Consider the following 12,048-nt stretch of genomic DNA (forward strand, 5'->3'; position numbering starts at 1 on the left):
AGAGACACAAGCGCATGCTTCTGCCCACTGCCACACAGACTTGCGCTAGCTGGCATCTCAGAGGGCAGCCCTCTCTCCAGTCCTGTCCTGTCCTGTCCTGGGTGTTGAAGCTCTTCACCCCTCTGCAGAAGCCAACCTGACCTCTCAGGTCCTCGTTCGTACCTGTGGACTGAGCCGAACCTTCAAGGCCTCTGTCTCTGCCTCCACCTCAACCAGCCAACCTGCTCCCAACATCCACCTCTGACCTACACAACCACAGGACCACAGGACTGCTGAAGAACACGTTGGTTTTCCAAGGACTGCTCGGAAGAGGAGAGGGGATCCATCACACAACATCTGAGGTGACTAATGAACTCTAATGTATTGTTCGTTGTGTATTGAAAATACTATGGCATTGCTACAGTCAACAAAAACATTGTGGTATTGAAATATTCCACCTCAAGGATAAGAATGTGTATTCAATTGCTTGTTGGACCTGTCTGTGTCAGGATCTCACTGTCTATAATACTAATATGTTTCTTCTCTTTTATCATTAGTATGATACTGTGATCTCACTGTCTATAATACTAATCTGTTTCTTCTCTTTTATCATTAGTATGATACTGTGATCTCACTGTCTATAATACTAATCTGTTTCTTCTCTTTTATCATTAGTATGATACTGTGATCTCACTGTCTATAATACTAATCTGTTTCTTCTCTTTTATCATTAGTATGATACTGTGATCTCACTGTCTATAATACTAATCTGTTTCTTCTCTTTTATCATTAGTATGATACTGTGATCTCACTGTCTATAATACTAATCTGTTTCTTCTCTTTTATCATTAGTATGATACTGTGATCTCACTGTCTATAATACTAATCTGTTTCTTCTCTTTTATCATTAGTATGATACTGTGATCTCACTGTCTATAATACTAATCTGTTTCTTCTCTTTTATCATTAGTATGATACTGTAACGTATGTGATGTCTATTCTTTATTAAACAATGTGTCATGTGACATGAAACTAGTGCGGTGAAACAAAGGTTAAAGGTCCATCCTGTTAGACTATATCTTAATCCTAATCTTATTTCATCATCCCACTGGGCACAGACGTCAGTTCAACGTCTAGTTTTGATTTACATTTTGGTTGAGTTGTCAACTAACCATGAATTCAACCTGAAATGGACATATGTCACCATGCCATTGGATATAGGTTAAAAAAGTTGGGTGAAAAAAATATGAAATATCCTCACGTTGATGAATTTTCACAAATCCAATCAGTTTTCCACGTTGATTCAACGTCATCACATTGATGTTTTTGTTGTTGAAATGACGTGGAAACAACGTTGCTTCAACCAGTTTTTGCCCAGTGGGTTAATCTCTATCAGTTTCGCTGATACGAGTACTGATTGATCAATCTATTGGATTAGTCCAGCTGTTATTAAGATAGTTGAGCCCAGAACAGAGTTTAACAGAGCTGGGTCCTCTGTCAACAGAGCCTGGGCCCACTGTACCAGTTCTGAATGAAAGCCCTGCTGTGTTCTAGAACCTCCTCATGTTTTTCTGAGATAATCCAGTGTTCCGGCCAGGCAAGCATAGCAGCTAGTAGCTCCAACACCCACAGCATCACGGTCAATGGAAACCATTCTCTGTGCTCCTTCGGGTCCACACTGGACTCCAGTCACTCTCAGGCCCTCCCTGCCTGTTTCCAAATAGTTATGATAAACATTAGTTACAGTAGCTAAGCACCATGACGATTTTGACTTTTACATTTTTATTAATGCTGTGTAGGATTCAATAGACTGGGTGAATGTTATTTACAGTGATTCATAATTTGATTTGCTTGCTATTATTCAGGTGATTTATAAGGCCATTTGTAGGAGTACGGTTCAGAAGTTTCCTCAAATGGATGATAATAACATGCCATTTCGCAGACGCTTTTATCCAAAGCATGCATATATTTTTCACATGGGTGGTCCCAGGAATCGAACCCACTATCCTGGCGTTACAAGCGTCATGCTCTACCAACTGAGCTACAAAGGAGCCCTGATTATACTAACCACTGCTTTTATTTCATCTGGTTCTTAGGACATTTGGCCTCGTCTGCCCCCAGTTGGCCTCAACATCAACCAGAGAGAAAGAGAGGGGCAAGAAGAGGAAGAGGAGGAAGAAGAAGAGGAAGACATCTGTTTTTCAAGATTTCGGAGGTGAATAGACTTTCCACAGCTTGGGACTATTTTAGTGAGACTAAGAGAAAGGACTTTAACATCCCAGTAACAACCAACGTGGTACAAATACTGACGAAAATCCAGCCAAATACCGGTAGGCATCGCCAACCGTCACCACAACCGTTACTACTACCACAACAACAACAACAACAACAACAACAACAGCCTTACACCTTTACCATGGCGACCACCGGCATGCAGCTCCTGGGCCTGGTCCTGTCCCTGGTTGGCTGGCTGGGCGGCTTCCTGGTATGCTCTGTTCCGCTGTGGCGCGTCACCGCCTTCATCGGCAACAACATCGTGACGGCTCAGATCATCTGGGAGGGGCTGTGGATGACCTGCATCGTCCAATCAACGGGCCAGATCCAGTGCAAGGTGTACGACAGTCTCTTAGCCCTGCCCAGCGACATGCAGGCGGCCCGGGGCCTCACCGTGCTCTCCGTCCTCCTCTGTGGCCTGGCCCTGGCTTTAGGCGTGGTGGGGGTAAAGTGCACCAAGTGTATCGGTCAGAATAGTCTGAAGGCTCGTATTGCGAGGATCTCCGGCTTCCTGTTCGGCATCGCTGGGTTTCTCTACCTGGTTCCTGTCTGCTGGACGGCCCACTCCATTATCAGGGACTTCTATGATCCCCACGTGGCCGCGCCTCACAAGAGGGAGCTAGGCCCCGCCCTCTACCTGGGCTGGGGGGCGTCGGCCTTGCTGCTGATTGGTGGGTCGCTGCTGTATGCGGGGTCGAGTCCTCCCGGCATCCCCGGGTCTCCGACCTTCAGCAGCGACAGCAGCCCCCGTAGAGCACCTGCCGCTCAGGTCAAAGGTTACGTCTGATCGGAATGCCACAAAACAAAACAACAACACCCCATGATTCCATGATTCCGAGAATCTATGATTCCATGATTCTATGATTCTATGATTCCATGATTCTATGATTCTATGATTCCATGATTCCGACCCTGACAACTGAAAAACCCTCCTCTCTTAGTATTTATCCTTTTTAATACTTTGGAATGTTAATTGTATTATTATTCGGTGGTGCTTTTTCTCATCCTTTCAAAAGATGCACTAGGAGGTTATGAAGGGAATTGGGAAATCATTTTGTTATTTCATGTGTCCCTGTTGTCCTCCGATAACCCTATTATCTGTCTGTCTGTTAGTGTAAAACACAATAAAATCTTAAGTCTTTCAGTTCCTCGCTGGGAAACTCCTCTGTGTGAATTCATCTATTCTAGGATACAGTAGCCTATATTTACTTCAAACCATGCTATCGGTATAAACCAATAATAATAATAATATAGTAGGATTATAAATGATGGTCACCAAGAGTAAATATCTTGGCATTGTAGTAGGCCAATGGAATATGTTGTCATGTAGTCACCATTGTACACTGTGAGTGGTGGTGCAGATTGGAACGGAACAATAGAACAATGGGAACTGTGTACGTGTGTACGTCTGTGAGTGGTGGTGCAGCTCTGTTGGAGAGAGTACAAGCCAACGGTCTTTTGTCCGACCAGCTACCACCCATCCTCCATCAGGCCATCACGAAAGATTGTACAGGGGACACTGCCTGCGTCACAAATAGCACCCTATTCTCTATATAGTTCACTGCTTTTGATCAAAGCATAGAACTCTGGTTTAAAAAGCAGTGCACTACAATGGGCACTGATCAAAAGCAGTGCACTATATAGGGAATAGGGTGCAATTTAAGATGCAGCCTGGGGCCAGTCCAGCAGAACCAGGCTCCTCACAATGATTGGCTGACAATGACATCATCACCTGATCATGTCATTGTATAGTTCCCATATACTGTAAGACAGGGTTTGTCAACTAGGTTTGGCCTCGAGACATAATTTTTCTGAGCTAATAGTCGGAGTGCCAGAACATAATTAGCATATAATGTTGGCACAATTAATAGGCCTATACTACAAATTGAACAAAAACAATTTAACACATCTGATTAGTACATAATAAATTCAGTGACAATAACAAAATCATTCAATTCATTCAATTATTACTAGGCTACGCTAGTTTTTTAACGTCAACATTCTTTCAGAACAAGTAGCTTGCTAGCAAGGTAAAATGTCACTCTCAAAAAGTATCAAAAGAAAGGTGGATAATGAAAATCGAAGTTCCAGGGAAGAAGGGACAGAGAGATATGCGTTCATCTTACCATCTTTCTCCAAGGCCAAGCCAGTGTGTCTTATTTGCAATGAAAATGTCGCTGTTTGCAAAGGATTCAATATCAGGCGGCATTATGAATCTAAGCATGGTACTTTGAAAGTGGCCTTTAAATTATTTGAACTTTTACTTTTACTTTTAATACTAAAGTATATTTTAGCAACTACATTTACTTTTGATCCTTAAGTATATTTAAAACCAAATACTTTTACTCATGTAGTATTTTACTGGGTGACTTTCATTTTTACTTGAGTCATTTTCTATTAAGGTATCTTTCATTTACTCAAGTATGAGAATTGGGTACTATTTCCCACCACTGCTTCACAACGACGTGCGCTGGCTGAGTAATGGCGCTGGAGCGGTTCTGTGAGTTGCATGACCAGGTTGTGGACTTTCTCAGAAAAACCGCAAAATGAGTGCATCAGCTAGCCACCTTCGTATTCTGGAAATGTAGGAATTGCTCTCCAATGTTGCTTTTTTTTTGTGATATTCTGTCACTTAAATGGGTTAAATCTGCAGTTACAAGGAAAATGGAAAACAGACGTGGACATGGTGGAAAAACGTGAGGCCTTTACTAGGAAGTTTGAGTTGTTGATCTGGACTTGTCATCTGCACAGGCAGAGGGACAAGGCCGCAGCATTGTCACAGAGGTGATAGAATATTTCATCAAGCAGCTGAGGGACAACTTTTCCACCAGATATGAAGACTACAGAATGCCAAATGAAGGGTATCGTTGCGTTTGTACGTGATTCTCACAGTCCGCCCAGGTGGAGAATTCTCCTCCTTTGCTTAGAAAACGATACCCTCGCTGGGTGAGGCCGCAATTCAAACTGAGCTGATTTGAATTCCAGACATCGAGACAAATCAGCGAGGTGCTCAGGAGTGCCGAGTCCCTGAGTGCGTTTTGGGTGGCATGCTCAGAGGAATACAGCACAATAAAGAAATATGCATTTTATGTGTTAACAATGTTTGGATCGACTTACACCTGCGAGTCCTCCTTTTCCTCTATGAACGCAATATATAGACTCACGACAGCAACCGGCTTTCACACAAGTCAATCGAGGACTGCCTGCGCATCAAAATCACATCCATCTCACCCGAAATCCACAAGATCGTGTCCGAGGGGATAAATGCAACTAGCCGATATGACTGTATTTAGTAAATACTAACATTATTGTGCTTATCCAGGGCTATTTAGGTATTTTCTGTTTGTTCTGTCATTACAGGAGCAGCCAATCCCGAGACTCCCGATACAGACATTCAGACACAGACGTTTACTGTACAGACATCGCCTTTTTTTCGTTAAATTATTGTCTTATGTAGGATGCAAAAATGTTTGGCCAGTTGCAATTGTAAGTAGGCCTGATAAAAACATCCCACTTTTATTAGGCCACATATATTTTACTTGTGAAAGATGCTGTTAAGCCACATAGCCTACCTTGGTTCTGCTGCGGTTGCGGCGTAACGTTTCAGCACCACCAAATGGTCCGGCTGCCTGCTTTATCAGTTGACTGTGTCCTGCATTCTCTCTCCTCATGAATGAAATTAAACTTTTGCATTATTTAGGTGGGGTAAATTCCTTCTTGGGAAATTGCATTTGGGACTTTTTGCATCTCGGGTCCGAGATTTTTAAATCATAATAATTGTTTATTATTTTAGGTCTCGGTAAAGCAGGAGGGACTGCGCTGAAAGAATTTAGACCAGTGGCGTTGACGTCACAAGTCATGAAAACCTTTGAGCGGGTTTTAATACCCTTATTAAGAGTCGAGGTGGCAGCCTATCTGGATCCTTTGCAATTTGCCTACCGCCCAAAAACTGGTGTTGAAAATGCTCTGCTCTATCTCCTCCACAGAGTATATGAGCACCTGGAGAACAATGTTCTTTGACTTCTCCAGTGCTTTCAATACCGTACAACCCCACCTGCTGGCCCAAAAGCTAAAGGACATTCACGTGAACCCACACACAATCAAATGGATTGTGAACTACCTGACCAATAGAACACAGTTCGTAAGACTGAACCAGGCAGTATCAGATCGGATATGTACAAACACGGGGGCGCCGCAGGGGACAGTCCTGTCACCTTTTCTGTTTACCCTTTACACACATGACTTCACACACAACAATGAACTGAGACACTTACAGAAATTCTCTGATGACTCTGCTATAGTAAGCTGTGTCATCAGAGAAGATTATGCTATAGTCAGCTGTGTCATGAGAGGAGACGATGCTCATCACAGGGATAGAATAGAGTCCTTTGTGAAATGGTGTGAGGCCAACTACCTGGACCTGAATGTACTGAAGACCAAGAAGCTAGAAGGTAGATTTTAGGAAATATAAATACAGTGGGGAGAACAAATATTTGATACACTGCCGATTTTGCAGGTTTTCCGACTTACAAAGCATGTAGAGGTCTGTCATTTTTATCATAGGTACACTTCAACTGTGAGAGACGGAATCTAAAACAAAAATCCAGAAAATCACATTGTATGATTTTTAAGTAATTAATTTGCATTTTATTGCATGACATAAGTATTTGATACATCAGAAAAGCAGAACTTAATATTTGGTACAGAAACCTTTGTTTGCAATTACAGAGATCATACGTTTCCTGTAGGTCTTGACCAGGTTTGCACACACTGCAGCAGGGATTTTGGCCCACTCCTCCATACAGACCTTCTCCAGATCCTTCAGGTTTCGGGGCTGTCGCTGGGCAATACGGACTTTCAGCTCCCTCCAAAGATTTTCTATTGGGTTCAGGTCTGGAGACTGGCTAGGCCACTCCAGGACCTTGAGATGCTTCTTACGGAGCCACTCCTTAGTTGCCCTGGCTATGTGTTTTGGGTCGTTGTAATGCTGGAAGACCCAGCCACGACCCATCTTCAATGCTCTTACTGAGGGAAGGAGGTTGTTGGCCAAGATCTCGCGATACATGGCCCCATCCATCCTCCCCTCAATACGGTGCAGTTGTCCTGTCCTCTTTGCAGAAAAGCATCCCCAAAGAATTATGTTTCCACCTCCATGCTTCACAGTTGGGATGGTGTTCTTGGGGTTGTACTCATCCTTCTTCTTCCTCCAAACACGGCGAGTGGAGTTTAGACCAAAAAGCTCTATTTTTGTCTCATCAGACCACATGACCTTCTCCCATTCCTCCTCTGGATCATCCAGATGGTCATTGGCAAACTTCAGACGGGCCTGGACATGCGCTGGCTTGAGCAGGGGGACCTTGCGTGCGCTGCAGGATTTTAATCCATGACAGCGTAGTGTGTTACTAATGGTTTTCTTTGAGACTGTGGTCCCAGCTCTCTTCAGGTCATTGACCAGGTCCTGCCGTGTAGTTCTGGGCTGATCCCTCACCTTCCTCATGATCATTGATGCCCCACGAGGTGAGATCTTGCATGGAGCCCCAGACCGAGGGTGATTGACCGTCATCTTGAACTTCTTCCATTTTCTAATAATTGCGCCAACAGTTGTTGCCTTCTCACCAAGCTGCTTGCCTATTGTCCTGAAGCCCATCCCAGCCTTGTGCAGGTCTACAATTTTATCCCTGATGTCCTTACACAGCTCTCTGGTCTTGGCCATTGTGGAGAGGTTGGAGTCTGTTTGATTGAGTGTGTGGACAGGTGTCTTTTATACAGGTAACAAGTTCAAACAGGTGCAGTTAATACAGGTAATGAGTGGAGAACAGGAGGGCTTCTTAAAGAAAAACTAACAGGTCTGTGAGAGACGGAATTCTTACTGGTTGGTAGGTGATCAAATACTTATGTCATGCAATAAAATGCAAATTAATTACTTAAAAATCATACAATGTGATTTTCTGGATTTTTGCAGACCTCTACATGCTTTGTAAGTAGGAAAACCTGCAAAATCGGCAGTGTATCAAATACTTGTTCTCCCCACTGTATGTTTTTAATCCCTTTTCACTCTAATGACACACAGGAACAGCTTCAGTAGCAGGTTCATCCTGCCCAGATGTTCCACAGAGAGGTTTAGAGTTTCATTTTCACCCACAGCCATGAGGCTTTTTAATGAGTGTAATTGAATAACTGTTTTATGAGGTCTTTCTATTGGAAAATGTTGTTGCAGCACTTGAATCAGACTATTCTTTTAGGGATACTATGGTTGGTGCATGTGTCTTCGTCTTACATTTACATTTGACATTTTAGTCATTTAGCAGACGCTCTTATCCAGAGCCACTTACCGTTAGTGACTGCATACATTTTTCATACTGGCCCCCCTTAATGTGTTTAAAAATATATGTTTGTATTCCTTTTTTGATAAAACAATTTCCCAAATTGGGATTAATAAAGTAATACTCTACTCTATTCTATTCTACTCTACTCTACTCTACTCTACTCTATTCTACTCTACTCTACTCTATTCTATTTTACTGTACTCTATTCTACTCTACTCTATTCTACTCTATTCTATTCTATTCTATTCTATTTTACTGTACTCTATTCTACTCTACTCTACTATATTCTACTCTACTCTACTCTACTCTATTCTATTTTACTGTACTCTATTCTACTCTACTCTATTCTACTCTATTCTATTCTATTCTATTCTATTTTACTGTACTCTATTCTACTCTACTCTATTCTACTCTACTCTATTCTATTATATTATATTCTACTCTACTCTACTCTACTCTATTCTACTGTACTGTACTGTACTGTACTCTACTCTACTCTCTACTCTCCATTCAAACGGTAAGTGAGTGTGTGTGTGTGTTTTGTTGAAGCATCTCATGTGGGATGTGTTGAGCCCCAGTAATAAATATTTTATTCATGAGACATAGTTGACATCCTTCAGATTCTACAGTGCATCGCTGTTATAGCTACTTCAATTTTATACTCCATTTGATAAGATCTATCCATCTTACAAATATGACAACCCACATCACCGGAATGAATAATGATTATCAATGTATAATATATAAATGCAGATTCCATTAACTGTAGAGCAGCAGATACATACCATAGTGCATTGCATGTAGCCTCTTAAGTGTATGCAGATAAATAAATCAAGTAATATCATATTTTAAACACACAAATTCTACTTTCAATTAAAGTAGAATTTCTGCAAACAAATTGGTATCCATCTCATTCAATATAACACATCTTGTAATCTGCCATAAGCAGTTGTTTATACATTGTCTTGTTTCTTTGACTGGTGGGTGGCTGGAGACAGACTTCCTCTCTCTGTGTCCAGCCCTACCAGCTAACAGTAGATACTAGTAGACAACCTTCCTCTCTCTGTGTCCAGCCCTACCAGCTAACAGTAGATACTAGTAGACAACCTTCCTCTCTCTGTGTCCAGCCCTACCAGCTAACAGTAGATACTAGTAGACAACCTTCCTCTCTCTGTGTCCAGCCCTACCAGCTAACAGTAGATACTAGTAGACAACCTTCCTCTCTCTGTGTCCAGCCCTACCAGCTAACAGTAGAGACTAGTAGACAACCTTCCTCTCTCTGTGTCCAGCCATACCAGCTAACAGTAGATACTAGTAGACAACCTTCCTCTCTCTGTGTCCAGCCCTACCAGCTAACAGTAGAGACTAGTAGAGAACCTTCCTCTCTCTGTGTCCAGCCCTACCAGCTAACAGTAGAGACTAGTAGACAACCTTCCTCTCTCTGTGTCCAGCCCTACCAGCTAACAGTAGATACTAGTAGACAACCTTCCTCTCTCTGTGTCCAGCCCTACCAGCTAACAGTAGAGACTAGTAGACAACCTTCCTCTCTCTGTGTCCAGCCCTACCAGCTAACAGTAGAGACTAGTAGACAACCTTCCTCTCTCTGTGTCCAGCCCTACCAGCTAACAGTAGATACTAGTAGACAACCTTCCTCTCTCTGTGTCCAGCCCTACCAGCTAACAGTAGATACTAGTAGACAACCTTCCTCTCTCTGTGTCCAGCCCTACCAGCTAACAGTAGAGACTAGTAGACAACCTTCCTCTCTCTGTGTCCAGCCCTACCAGCTAACAGTAGATACTAGTAGACAACCTTCCTCTCTCTGTGTCCAGCCCTACCAGCTAACAGTAGAGACTAGTAGAGAACCTTCCTCTCTCTGTGTCCAGCCCTACCAGCTAACAGTAGAGACTAGTAGACAACCTTCCTCTCTCTGTGTCCAGCCCTACCAGCTAACAGTAGAGACTAGTAGACAACCTTCCTCTCTCTGTGTCCAGCCCTACCAGCTAACAGTAGATACTAGTAGACAACCTTCCTCTCTCTGTATCCAGCCCTACCAGCTAACAGTAGATACTAGTAGACAACCTTCCTCTCTCTGTGTCCAGCCCTACCAGCTAACAGTAGATACTAGTAGACAACCTTCCTCTCTCTGTATCCAGCCCTACCAGCTAACAGTAGATACTAGTAGACAACCTTCCTCTCTCTGTGTCCAGCCCTACCAGCTAACAGTAGATACTAGTAGACAACCTTCCTCTCTCTGTGTCCAGCCCTACCAGCTAACAGTAGATACTAGTAGACAACCTTCTCTCTCTGTGTCCAGCCCTACCAGCTAACAGTAGATACTAGTAGACAACCTTCCTCTCTCTGTATCCAGCCCTACCAGCTAACAGTAGATACTAGTAGACAACCTTCCTCTCTCTGTGTCCAGCCCTACCAGCTAACAGTAGATACTAGTAGACAACCTTCCTCTCTCTGTGTCCAGCCCTACCAGCTAACAGTAGATACTAGTAGACAACCTTCCTCTCTCTGTGTCCAGCCCTACCAGCTAACAGTAGAGACTAGTAGAGACAGAGACAAAATGCCACTGTATGAAGCATCAGCAGCACATCCACAACACTGGCCTCCAGGTAGTGACTCATACGTAGAAATATAATCCACAGAAAGGGCTTGGTACCTCTAACCCTGGCAATATGACTGGTGAACTCATGGGTACACTCGCAATGGCTGCCAGTCCACCCATGATGCCGTCATTGACTTGAATGGAGCGGCCCGTTCTATGCATTCTGTTTCCATGTACTCATATGTGACCTATGTAGGCCTGTGTATACCAGTGTAGGGAGGAGGAGAGTGTGATGAAATATAGCGAGGCAGTCCCTATTATTCCTCATAACAAAGTGATGGAATGGATAGATGGATAGGGTCTGATCACGCTTGATGATGTAGGCTTGAACCACAGGAAGCTGCTGAGGGGAGGACGGCTCATAATAATGGCCGGAACGGAGCTAATGGAATGGCGTCAACAACATGTGTTCTATGTATTTGCTACCATTCCACTAATTCCGCTCCAGTCATTACCACGAGCCCATCCTCCCCAAATAAGGTGCCACCAACCTCCTATTTTTTTAAAACATTTGATTAAATATAACCTTCATTTAACTAGGCAAGTCAGTTGAGAACAAAGTCTTCTTTACAATGACGGCCTACCAAAAGGCAAAAGTCCTCCTGCGGGGACGGGGGCTGGGATATATATATATATATATATATATATATATATATATATATATATATTAGGCAAAACACACATCACGACAAGAGAGACACCACAACACTACATAAAGAGAGACACCACAACACTACATAAAGAGAGACCTATGACAACAACATAGCATGGCAGCAACACATGACAACACAGCATGGTAGCAACACATGACAACACAGCATGGTAGCAACACATGACAACACAGCATGGTAGCAA

General features: G+C 43.0%; 1 protein-coding gene across 1 annotated transcript; it reads left to right on the forward strand.

Moving 5' to 3' along the window:
- Positions 1–3,410, forward strand: cldnk (claudin k). Its single transcript, XM_084146146.1, has 2 exons — positions 1–341; positions 2,076–3,410. The coding sequence occupies exon 2, from the start codon at positions 2,396–2,398 to the stop codon at positions 3,038–3,040; it is 645 nt and encodes a 214-aa protein (XP_084002272.1). The 5' UTR covers positions 1–341; positions 2,076–2,395; the 3' UTR covers positions 3,041–3,410.
- Positions 3,411–12,048: the final 8,638 nt, after the last annotated feature.

This window comes from Coregonus lavaretus (assembly GCF_964263955.1).
Source record: "Coregonus lavaretus genome assembly, chromosome: 28".
In the NCBI taxonomy this organism is placed as follows: Eukaryota; Metazoa; Chordata; class Actinopteri; order Salmoniformes; family Salmonidae; genus Coregonus; species Coregonus lavaretus.

Bases quoted from the DNA above. Each gene is read 5' to 3' on its own strand.
- cldnk (XM_084146146.1), top strand. From the start codon at position 2,396: ATGGCGACCACCGGCATGCAGCTCCTGGGCCTGGTCCTGTCCCTGGTT.